The sequence below is a fragment of the Sciurus vulgaris genome (genome assembly GCF_902686455.1).
Source record: "Sciurus vulgaris genome assembly, chromosome: 5".
Classification (NCBI taxonomy): Eukaryota; Metazoa; Chordata; class Mammalia; order Rodentia; family Sciuridae; genus Sciurus; species Sciurus vulgaris.
Window position 1 is genome coordinate 506,679 of NC_136465.1, and position 12,598 is coordinate 519,276.

Below are 12,598 nucleotides of genomic sequence, written 5' to 3' on the forward strand. Positions count from 1 at the left end.
TTGCTATGAGAGCGTGACACTCTGTGTGAATGTGGCAGTTCCCAGGATTCCCGTAGGCCAGGGTTTGGACCTTGCTCCTCCGACAGCGGTCGGGGCCTGTGTGGCCCCTTCGCTTCCTCTTGACCACAGCAGGTGCTCCTCCCCTTCCTCTTGGCTGCAGCGGGTGCACCTCCCCTTCCTCTTGGCTGCAGCGGGTGCTCCTCCCCTCACAGGTGTGGCTCCTCCCCTTCCTCTTGGCCGCAGTGGGTGCTCCTCCCCTTCCTCTTGGCCGCAGCGGGTGCTCCTCCCCTCACAGGTGTGGCCTCACGGGACAGGCCCTTGCCTGGGAGGCTTAGTTTCCAGTGAGGTGGGGGACCCCATGCCAGGTCCTGCACTGGCTGGAGATGGACACCGGAGTAGGAGAGAGTCCCTGAGGTTTGGGCTTGGCGGCTGCAGCACGTGGAGAACTCTAAGACCCTTTGCGGGCGGGCATGGAGGGGTCAGAGCCTAGGCTGCTCAGATGCAGGGCTCGGCACCAGCTGTGGGGGAGAGGCCTGGGCTCCCACTGCCCAGGGCCTTGCTGGGCACTGTTTGGTCACCATTCAACTCCTGGTGCCTGGGCTTCTTTCCTTCTCAGTAGCAGCAATGGTGACGTTGCTCGCGGAACCACTGAGAAGACTGAACCAGGTAAGGACAGTGGAGCATCAGGGCCATGCTGGGCTCTGAGTGCCACAGCCACATCTCACCTGGGCGAGTTCTTTGCCACTGCAGTGGGCATCCTGCACCCCAGCTCAGACATGGGAGGTGTCATTAAGGGGCTGCTCAGACACTGCAGGCCACAGACTGTCCTCACCTTCCTGACGGGGCTGTTGAGGCAGACTACGGGATCTGACCATGTCTGAGGATCTCTGATACAGGTTGCTTCAGCAGAACCCCTCAGACAAGACTTCCTTCACAGAGCATCCCTCTGGGCAGTGCAGAGGGAGAGCTGGTAACAAGATATGACAAGGTGCATCCGTGGGGGACAGGGTGATTCAGGGAGAGGCATCTCTGGGGAGACCTGAAACCAGGTGTCTGTGGGGTACCTGGAGAAGGGCTTCCCAGGCAGATTGTGGCAGGTGCAAGGTCCCTGGGCCATGTGCCTGGCACACAGGGAGCAGCTTAAGACTGCTGTGCCAGAAGCTGGGTCAGGCTGGGTTAGTAGTTCTAGGCCCTAGCATTGGCCTTTGGACTCTGGGAGGATGAGGTGTTGTGGGCATCCATGGAGGCCCTGGGCAGATGATAGAGCACAACTGTTGAAAAGAATCCTTCCGATGTGCTGGAAGACCAGATTATAGGAGACCAAGAGTGGAAGCAGGAGGCTTGGAGCCCGTGGGCGCATTCGGTGTGAAGCTCCTGGGCAGCAGGTAGAGATGCAGGTTCCCTGATGGCATCTGATGGAGGGTAGACCTGGAAGAGGAGGGAGGCTGGCCAAGGATCCTGGCCCCAAGGGTGGGGATGGTGTGTCTCAGGTGGGTGGCATAGGGTGGGAGGGCCTATGTGTGGGCAGACTTCCCAGGGCAGACAGAAGTGGGTGGCTGCATACTCAGCTCTGAAATCCAGACAGGAGAAGGCACAGGGCTGAGCCCAGTCTTCAGAGAGTCTTCAGAGCTTAATCCAGGGCCCAGGTGAGCTGCCTAGAAATAAATGGCCGTGCACAGAGGCAGCTGCAGGGCTGTGTTCTTGGCACCCTGAGGCTCGAGGTTGGGGAAGAGACGGCAGGGGAGGTGGGCGTCAGCGTGGAAGGAGGAGGGGAGTGCTTGTGGGGGCGTGCAGACGGCAAGGTGGAGGGAGAGTGGGGGGTCCCTGGCGGAGCAGCCAGGGTTTGCAGAGCCTGTCGGGGACGGTGGTGGCCAGGCTGGGTCTAGGGCAAGCCACTCACTGACAACATGAAACGTGAACACTTGATTTTCCAAGACTGCCATTACTGTTATTGACAAGAATAAAGGAGCTGCTTGGAGCATCTGAATTGTAGCCTGCACGTCCCTCCCTGTGGGGGGGTGAATGTGCAGTGGCAGCTGCAGGCCACGGCCAAGGGCGGGTGTCCCACAGGCCAGGTGGCCCGTTTCAAGGTCGCCTCGCCCCTCCAGAACCCTGCACGTCAGAAACAGTGCTCTCTTGCATCTTAGGCAGCTACTCCTGCTCAGATCTGGTTCCAGGAAGGTAGCTGCTGAAGTTTGGGAAAGGCCCAAATGGCCCTGAGCTGACTGGGGGCGGTTCCCACCATGTTTAAACTCACATAAATGTCCTGTAGAGTGAAGTGATGTGGTTTGGCCACTTTCTACTTGCAATGGGGCAGTAACTTGGACTAAAGGATTCGTGTGTGTGGCTTGAAGTTCCTGATTTGTGGCTATCCCCCTGTTGCTGGAACACAGGGCAGCTGGCGAGCATCTGGTTTTTGATTTTACAAGCACTGAGGTCTCCCGAGCGTCAAGCTGCTGGTGAGCCAGGCAGGGCTTTCCATACCTCAGGGCTCCTAGCAGCCCGCCTCCGTCTCAGATGGTTTGTTCTGAGTCACATGAAGAGGATCACAGGGGCATGTGCTCAGCTCTGTGCACAGCGGGCCGGGAGCATGGGCTGCTGAGATGAGTGGCAGCTGCCGTGGCCCCTCCCTGGGACTCTGCTATTCCGCATTGCATATCCTGGTCATCCAAGCCTGTTTCCCTGGCTGTGGTCTCAGCGGCCTCCCTCTGAGGGGCATCGCTCCTGCCTCTCTGCAGCGTGGGCAGATGCCCCTGGAGATTTTAACAGGTGGACTGGAAACCACTCCCGTGCCCTTGGTGGGAGATGGTGGATGTCCCAGGGAAAAGCTGGTGGGGAGCAGGTCGGGTGGTTTTGACTGGATGGAGTCACCCTGGGGCTGCGTGTGGTCTGCGTACCTCAGGAGCAGTGGAACCGGCTTGGGAACACGGAGGAGAAGGGCAGGTGCTCTGGCTCCTTCTGAGCCCACTGCTCATCCTTGCTCAGCTCCCCACATGCTAAGTGGGCATCATATGTGCGAGCAGCAGGCTCTCTGCTCGGGGCAGGGTTGACTAGGACCCTGCCACCCTGTCACTGTTCCTGAGGAGCGTAAATGGAATGGACGATGTGTTACAGCTCTCATGGTACACAGAGTTGGAAGTACTCCTCCTCGGGCGGGCTGAGGCACCTGGCCCTGCACCTCCGGGTGGCTCCGATGATATGCACCCTGCGTCCTCTGAGGGAGTTGCTGCTGCAGTATCACCTCCCGGGAGGTGGTCCCTATGGGGCAGATCACCCTTGGAGCCACTGCAGGGCCTCTGGGCATCCCTGCCCCCCAGAGGCAGCAGATAGGACCTTGCAGCCCTGAAGGTGATGTTTGCATGGCTGCCAGCGTCCCCTCATGTCAACGCAGTGTGTGATGGAGGCGAGAGATACTAGGCCTGTGCTCATGCCATGTGTGTCCGGGGCCACACTCTCCGTGCCAGTGTGCTTAGGGCATTGCTGGAGGAGCCACAGAACAAGGGACCGGAGCAGCCACATGCAGCACAGAGCCCAGGGGCTTCCTGTCCTGCAGAGGTGGAGTCCAGTACGTGTGTTTCTGGGTCACACAGGGAGGGCTCCCCTGGTCCCCAATGGGGGGACACCAAGGATTTTGCTCCTTCTTCCTGGATCACATGGCCTGTTCTGATGAAAACAGTGCCTTGAAGTTGAAGGCAGTGTCCAGTACAGGATTTCCTGCTGGTTTTCTCCGGCTGTAGCGTTATGGAGGAGCTGCTAGTTCTGTCTGGCAAGCTGAGCTTCATCTTTGGGGTTGATACGAGTCTTGTGTATTCTTATTGACCACTGTGGTTACACATGGCGGACTCTTTAAATGGGGCTGTACACTGAGTGCTCTTGTCCCGTGAGTCAGCCTTGACCCCCATGCAGGGTAGCTGGGGCCCTCGAGATGGGATCAGTGTCCTCCTGAGAAGAGTCCAAAGCACTCTCTCCTCATGGGGACACAGGGAGAAGCCGCCCTCACCACATGGAAGCGGCCGGCACCTTGGTCTTGGTCTGGGGGCTTCAGAGCTGTGGGGACTAGATGCCTGCTGTGGGTGGTGCTTCACCCCAGCCCTGCGGGCCCGGGCTTGTGGGTGCCTCTGGGAGTTGAGCTGGCTTCGCAGCGTGCTTCACGGGTGCTGAGGCAGTGCAAGTGCACAGCCAGGCTTTCTCTTGTCTTAAGTCTGAGCTGTTCTCTCCATGGCAGAACAGACCGAGCTAGTCGTGCAGGGCGAGAGCTCCCCCAGGGCCTGCCCGCAGCCCAAATCCATGTGGTTTCTGTTTGTCCCTCACAGTGGGCTTTCTTCATGTGCCTGATGGTCCCTGTCTCTGCCGTCCAGGGCCCAGAGGGTGTAGGACTCTACAGCCAGCAAAGCCAAGACCCTCGCCCAGTGCCAGGCTGAGCATGAGGGGTACAGACAGGCTGGGACAGTCGGTGGGCTGGCAGCCAGGAGACAGGTTCTGACCCAGCCTTTCTCTGGCTGTGAGAGCTGTAGGGCTGTCCTCTCTTGACCACTGTCCACGGCACATGCAGAGTGGACATGACTGGCAGGAGAATGCAGATCTCTCTGGTGCAGGATCTTAATTCTTTCCTCTCCCTTGAGCAGGCAATGCTCAGGTCCTGGAGCAAACCGGAGGCACCTCTTCAGCCCCGCGGTGTCTAACGTCCTTGGCTCAACCGTGGGCTTCCCTGTGCAGTCCAGGGTGATTCAAAGCCCACAGAGCCAGTGGATTCACTGGCAGATGACCCACAAGCCTGCAGGACACAGGCTAGAGGGGAGGAGAGGCATGGTCGACAGGGAGGCCTGGTGGCGACCCAGATGGGTCCCCGCCCACCTAGAGCTGCGTCTCCTCCAGTGGCCACCAAGTGCACGACACTGCTGAGTCCCTGTCACTCCTGCACGTGCCGGGCACCCACTCAGAAGACGCAGTGTGAGTGTGAGGGCGTGCTGGAAGGGGTGGCTGGAAGCAAACCAGAGCTCTCAGGAAGAACGTGCCGGGGCAGCAGCACGAGCAGCATGGAGAAGGCACATCTGAGGACCCCGACGTTCCGCCCAGCAGGCACACCCTGCCCATGGGAACATGCGGGACCATCCCAGGAGTCAGGAGAGGGCCAAGGAGGCAGGGAGGTTGAGGTAGGAGATGATGAGAGCTAAATGCAGGGGGAAGGGAAGCGGCCGCCTGCAGAGGGGACCCTGAGCTGTGTGTTGAAGGCGTGCCAGGCAGCAGGGCACAGGCAGGCTGCGGTCGCCGCTCCCGTGTTCTTCAGTCCTGTGAGTGACAGGGCAGTTTTGTCCTTCAGTTTCTGGATTCGTCATCAGCTGGTTGGGGCCAAGCTTTATGAAAACGAGATGTCTCCTGAAGCTACTTAGCAGGTTTGGTGGTAGCAAGGTTTTGCCGTGGAGGGTGCCACGTGTCAGTGGTGCGCAGACTGGGTCGGAAGCGGTTCATGGGCAGCACACGTGGTCCCGACTGCTGCTGAGCCCGGAAGGCATCATGGACCACAGTGGGCTCCCGGTGTTTACTGGCCTGGCTGTGAGGAGCCGGGATCTGCCCAGTTCCCGGGTTGTGCGCTGTGGTGGGCTTGTTGGTAGCACGTGAGATGCGGCAGCTACCGCTCGCAGGTTGCTGATCACACCCCGTCACTGTGCCACCTGGATGCTTCAGTGTTCACCAGCTCCAGGTGGTGTGCTCTGCGTTATGGTTGAGGTGAGGCAGCAGAGGCTCAGAGAGCATAGGGGCTTTCTATGAGCGGCAGTCAGGAAGGACACCAACTGACTTGAACTCCCTAATTTGCTAAACTTTGCCATGTTATGGGTTGAATCATGTCCCCCCAAAATGTATGTTGGGGTCTGGCATGTGCTCTGATCTGGAGGTAGGTCCTGGCAGATTGAACCAAGCTGGGAAAGGTCACTGGGGTGGGCTCTAATGTAGCAGGACTGCTGTGCTCATGGAAGGGGAAGCTTGAGCGCCACACTGTCCGAGAAGGCCCGGGGACAGGCCAGGAGAAGGCCCTGTGGAGACCACAGAGCAGGGCTGGAAGAGGCAGGAGGGGACTTCCTCTGGAGCCTGCCATGGCACAGAGCCCTGCCCACACCCCAGACCGTGAGACAGGGCATTTCTGTGTGTGGTGCCTCGTCATGGCAGCCACGGGGGACCGGCCCCACTAGGGTCCCCAGCTCTAGTGAAACTTGCAGCAGTGAACTGGTCCTATTCTCACTCCAGGTACCTTCAGTCCCAGAGGTGGGGGACAGGAGAGAGGGATGGACTCTGCAGCTGCCATGAGGGGTGTGGAGGAGAGCCCATGGGCCTGGGTCTGCAGACAGGCCACAGGGGGAGGACAAGACGGGATGAAGGCCAGCAAAGGGGGTGCTATAACATGGAGCATGGGGTCGCGTTCTTTGTCTTGTGAATTTTAAGAATGAAATCCTCAGACACGGAGCGAAGCAAAGTAACAGGATTTATTAGAGTGATAGAAAGAAGGGCTTCCAAAGAGAGAGGGATCCCAGGAGGGGGACCACAGGTGTCTGTTGTCCAGGGGATTCTGTGGGCCTGATCTGTCCCTGTAGGTGCGTTATGGGATCTAGAAAGGGGGCCAGCTGACTCTATTTGGTCATTTTCAGCAGATCTGGAGAAAAGCCTTCATCAGTACGGGGTGGGGTGAGGTTCTGGCGGTGCCAGCAGTGCCTTTAGTGGCTGCTGTGTTGGGCTGTTAGGCGCTGTCCTCGAGGCTAGGGCCAGCCAGGGTCAGAGCCACGTTCCCAGGCCTCCCCTCCTCCCTGCCCTCTCCGAGACCCTTTCCCTGGCTGGCTTGGGCAGTGCAGCTTTCCATCCCGGTGCTGCCTGGGTGAGGAGGGCCCTGGCCCTGGCCCTGGCCTCAGCCTCTCCCTCACCATGTTGCGGCGCTCAGCGTCCACCCCACTCCACAGAGCGCTGGGCGCCATGCTTGTGAGAGCGTGACGTGCAGCCAGGGCGACTGGGCATCCGCCTCTTGAATCGCACTCTCACGATCTTAACCTGTGGGGTGCTCGGCTGGCACCTGCCAGGTTGCGCAGGCAGGGTGATGTGGGGCATCGCATTTCCATCCTCCCGATCCTACTCAGTCAGAGAAGGTAATCCCGCTTGGCAGGGCACCTAGAAAGAATCAGGATTGAAGGTGGAACAGGACTGGAGCCAGCATTCTCAGGACAGAGGGTCCAAGGTCAGCCACGTCGGTGGGGACAGTTCCTCAGAGCAGGTGGCGGGCACGTGAGTCCTGGGCAGCGCAGACTCGATGCAACCCCAACTGGGGGCGTGCGGAGTGACCTGTGCTCGGCATCTTCCAAGGCTGTGACTCGAGGTTGAACGTGGCGTCCCACCCGTGACGGTGGCTAGCAGAAAGTTGCCGGGATTAGATGCAAGCTCCACTGTAGAGCGCAGAGTCTCTGCCTTCAGAAACGTCGAGGTGGATTCTGCCGTGGACTGTTGGTGATTTCTCTTGGTCCGTTTGTTTTGCTGTGTGGCGTGGATCACAAGCTTCTTGTGTTCAGAAAGGCAGGTGAGGGGAGGCCGGCTGCTGGGGGGGTCCCACCATCAGGCATCCTCGGCTGGACCCCACGCTGCTCCTCGGGAGCAGGGGCATGTTGACAAGCCGGCTGGCTGTTGTCCAGCTGTCCTCCCACATGTGTGGCCCAGGACGCAGCCCAGCAGGTGGACTCTCTTCAGGTGGGGGAGGGGTGTCGTCCGTCAGACCACGGTGGAACAGGCCCGAGTGAGGCCATTGCCTCCAGGTCCCCTCGTCCACCGTGGTGGGGGTCTCTCCCGCCACTGCATGCCTCTCTGCAGGTCTGCGGGTGGGCAGGGCCCCAGTTCAGAGGGTCCTGGCCGATGCTCAGGCTGCCACACTTGGAGGGAGTTGTTTGGGAGGGAAGGTGGCAGTACTGGCTGTTGGTGCGGGGGTGGACAGCCAGCGCTGGGACTCCCATGTCCCTCCCTTCTCATGATAACCCGGGCCACTCCATAGCCACCTGTGCATCACTCCCACTTAATTTGCACCTGGATACAGCTGTGTCTATGTCAGGGTGGAGCAGGACGCGTGGCGTGTGGTCTCTGTGCTCCGTGTCCTCTGTGTGCTCTGGGGCATGTGCCGGGAGGCTGGGGCTGAGGACCAGCATCAGTGGAAGGGACACTGAGTTTCTTCTCGGAAACTTGGGCCTGGCACAGCCTTCTGGGTGGTTCTGCTCGGTTGGGCTGTGGTTGGCTGGTCAGCTCTGTCCCCTCTGGAAGTGAGAAGGGTGTTGCCTGAGGAGGGTTCTCGGGCAGGCAAGCTTAACTGTGGGACTCAGTAGGCCTTCCCAAGGAAGCGTGCATTTCCACTGGTCAGCTTGCAGCCTTCTCAGCCTTGTGGGCATTTAACATCCTCTGAGGGAGACTGGCTCCTAGGCCTGGCGTTGACTTGAAGGCCCTGGGGAACATACTGGGCAGGGGCATGCAGATCCCTCTGTAGAGCGGGAAGGTAGGGCCATGAGGTCTGAGACCCCTGGTTTTCAGGTATGCGTTGGGGGTATGAAGAGGAGAGAGGCAGGTGCACCCACATCTGGGTGTGGAAGGAGGGCAGTTCAGGAGCGGCAGGGCCAGGAGGGCACAGTGCCACCCATAGGACATCGGCTCTGCAGCTCGCCTAGTGTTTTGGGGGCCTAGTGACTGACTCCCGCCAAGTCAGCATTTCTGAACTGTGACTGTTTTGCACACATCATGGTTACTGATTTGATTATTGCTTGACTTTCTGTCTGTTAGGTTTAGTCAGAGTTGAAACTTGGCAATGCCATCGTGCGTTGGATCGTAATACTCAGGAGAGGATTGTTCTTTCCTTAGCATGGGAGAGCTGGAGGGGAAGTAGGAGAAAGCCCTGTGTTTTCCTCCTGGAGTCTATGAGGCCCTTCCCTTTGCTGGACCAGGCTGAGCTGTTCGAGGGCTCCTGTCAGGATGTTGCTTCTTTGAGTTCTTGCACTCCCTCTGCCTCGCGGGCATGGCGGTGCAGTAGGTCCTGCTGGCCTCCTGGGGGCTCCTGCGGCTCCTCTGGGGCTCAGGGATGCTGCTGCCTCATCTCCAGAGCATGTGAGATGGAGATTCAGCTCTGCTGTGATGTTCTTTAGGAAGCACGATGAGATTTCCTGCCGCGCCCTCTTGTGCTGTGGATTTTTGCAGCTGGTGCTTTGCACTGGCTTTGTGTTGTGGGGCTTTCTTAGAAGCTGTTTCCTGTGATTTCTGTGCCCAACCGTGGGTGTGGATGCCTCTCTCTCTGCACTGACACATCCCTGATGAGAGTGCCTGGGCTCAGATCCTCGAAGGCCTGCCATGAGGTCACAGTGAGGCGCCCCTTTCAGCCTCTAATGGCATCTAATATTTGAGAAGAAAAACCAGCAGACCCACTTGCCTGCTGGCAGCTCTTTCACCACCTCTCAGGACACAGTTGGGAACATGTCCCTGGAGGCAGCCTCACCACGGCAGCCTCACCACCGCATCACTTACCTGATCGGCCTTGCCGATGAAAGCGTATGTTGGCAGCAGTTTCTGTGCCGCTCAACTGACCAGACTGTCCTGGAAGTGTGGACCTTGTGCAGCGTTGAACGACCTTATTAGAAAAATGCTCACAGCAGTTAATGAGATGCCTCTCTCTGCCTGAATAATAACCAAATGCATTCTATTTATTTGTTTTGAAACAGGTTCTGCCCGGCATTCTGCAGAAGCATTGCTGTGTGCTACCAGACAGGAACACAGGTACCCACTGTTCTTCTGATTTGTGGCCACCGGCTGCATGTCTGCAGCAGAGTGGAGAGGCATGGTGCTTAACCTTGGTGTCTTGGGCTTTTAGTGCAAGATGATATGTTAACTGAATAAAGCCCAAATCAAGATACTTGGTTGTACAGTGGGTTGTGAGCTGAGCGCGGAGGTCTGTCTTTGCTGACACAGGATTTGGAGGACTGCTGGCTTGGATTTCTAAGTGAAGCTGGTTGTCTTAAAAAGTGGAATATATTGATTTCAAAGCTGTTTCATTGGCTAATTGTACTTACTAAGAAACCCACTGCTGGCTTGTGTGGGTGTGTTTGGAGCCCACCGGTGCAGGGCCCTTGCTCAGCCAGGGTAGGAACTGGCTGCAGGTCCCCCTTTGGGGTCTTGGTCAAACACCAGCAGGGTCCTGGAGTGGGAGCTTCGATGGCATTGCTGAGCAGTCCCTCACTGTGGACAGCACTGTGTGCTGTGGGTGAGGGAGGTGCTCTGAAGCTCCTACAGGGTCTAAGAACTTCTTTGGAACTCTGTTGTCTCAGTGGTAAGGAGGAAATTGAGGTAGTGTGTTATCCTGTGGGTAGTGTTTTGTTTGCTTGTTTGCCTGGAGTTTCTAGTGCGAGTTGTTTGCATCAAAGAAATTGCGGTCTGAGGAAAGTTGGAGCATGCCTCCTCCTTCTTGGGAGGTCAGCGTGTGCTGCAGGACATTGCTGTTGGGGGGAAACAGATCTGCTGACCTCGCCTTACTGTTTTCTGACTGTCACAAAATTGACCATGACGCACTGTTTTTTGGTGATGGTCTGTTGGATTTGCTCTCCTGTAATACAAATGGTGTTCTGTCCATTCGGTTGGCAAGCACCGTTATTGAGGGGCTGGAAGGCACATGTTATGTTATGCATCCCAGTGTAAAGTGTTACAGGGAAGCAGGACTTTGTCTTTTACTTAGGAACGGGGTAGACTATGCTACCGACCACATTCTTTTTCAAAACATTCAAGGAACTGTTCATGTTTGTTTTTCAGCCACTGAAACATCTTGGCTATGAATTTGAGCATATTTCCTGCTTATGGAGAAGCAGGTTTAGAATGTGTTTGAGTATTTTTTGAGCCTGTTTAGTCTCTGGAAGTCCTCATCAGCAGTGAAAACACCAGTGCGTCATGTGCGAAGAACCGACAGTGAGTCTCACGCTTAGGGAGGAATTTGCTTCCAGATGAGTCCATGTATCCCAGTCGCTGCTCTGGTTCTGAGATGCACTGTGAACATGAAGAAGCACATTAATAGCTGAGCATGGTCCTCTGAGGACCTTGTTCGATTTTAAGTGTGCAGTGAGTTCTCTGCATTTCGAGACTGTTTTGTGCAGCACTCCAGGTTGGTGTGGAAGGTGTCCCCACCTTGAGGAGCCCTGTTGCCCTCTGCCCCAGGCAGTGAGGCCACGTCCACTGGGGCTTGACCAGCACACTGCCTGGGCATTTTCTGGACAAGCTCTTGTACCATGGTGTGCTTCACCACTTCACCTGCAGTAGGTTGTGGGGAGCTGAGGTTCAGTGTGCAGAGGGAAGGGGCTGCCTCCCAGGAAGGAGAGCTCTGGGAGAGTCACTACTCTTCAACAGACAGATGTGCTCGCTCTGGTTTTTACCATCTGAGCAGGTCAGAGTGCCCAGGGCTGTGTGGTCACAGGGAATGTTGCTGGAAACAAACACCGTGATTGCTCCACGTCTCAGTGGCACGTGCAGGTCCTCAGGAATGTGAGCGGCGTGTTCTACCCTCCTGGTTTCGTGAAGAGCTTTCACAGTTGGTTGAGGAGATCAACTTTCAGTGATAGAAGATGAAAACGTTATGCAGGTGGATGGTGGTGGTGGCCACGACAACGGAACTGCGCCTGATGCCTCCAGACTTTGTCCTTCAGAGTGGTTAATGTGGTGAATTCTATGTTATGTGCATTTTACTACAATTTTAAAAAAGATCAACTTCTATATGAGTCGTCGCTTCTATCTTCTTGTCCGATTTCACTCATTTTAGAAGTGCTGTAGGAGCCCTTAGCTTTATAGATAGTATATGTCTCGAATTAAGCATGGCTGCATTTGAAAGACAAAATCTGTGCTCAGGAGAACTGAGGACAGGCGGGGTCATGCTTCTTCAATGAGGGAGGAGCATGGCCGCAGAGTCTGTGCCTTTTCTGGAAGCACAGACCTGAGCACAGACAGCTTTTAGGGAGCACGGCCGAGGGCCAGGTGTGGCTTGAAGGGGGTGCGTGAGGCCCTGGCTCGACTCGGCCCGGATGCCCTGGCACTCTGCCTTCTCTTCTGGAGACATCTAGCTGGCTCTTACCGTGCCTCGGATCTCGAACCTGGCTGAAAGCTGGCTGCGAGCCGCGCGTGCGGGACGGGCCCTGGAGCAGGCTGTCGGGTGGGTGGCTCCTGGGAGCTGGGCTCTGCTGTGTTTGGGGTCCTCGTCACCGTCTCTGGCTGCATCCAGTGCCAGCTGTCACTGGCCTCAGGTGTGGATGGGCAGTGCTGCCAGCCTGTCTCTGGACACTCTGGAGTGGCCACGGAAGGGTTGCACTGGAGGAGCGTGGGTACCATGGCTGAGCCCTTGTTCCTGCAAGGCTGCTCCTGTGTTCAGCATGGCTGGTGGGTCTTGGTGAACTCGAGGCAGTCAGGCGCACAGTGGGTCCAGCGTGGCTCCAGAAGCATCTGTGGGTGGCAGCTCCCTTGCACATCCTGGGCTCTGGCTGGCTACTTCCTGGGCTGTGCCCATCTCTGCTTGTAGGCCGTCTTCCCTCTAAGCCTGCAGCTCCTGCAGTGGCTTCCTTGCTTT

General features: G+C 57.3%; 1 protein-coding gene across 1 annotated transcript in view; it reads left to right on the forward strand.

Moving 5' to 3' along the window:
* Window positions 1–12,598, forward strand: part of DLGAP2 (DLG associated protein 2) — a 663,652-nt gene that overhangs the window by 160,638 nt on the left and 490,416 nt on the right. Inside the window, exon 4 of the mRNA XM_079142912.1 lies at window positions 9,723–9,777. Coding sequence (XP_078999038.1) covers window positions 9,723–9,777 — 55 coding nt within the window. The remainder of the gene's footprint in view (window positions 1–9,722; window positions 9,778–12,598) is intronic.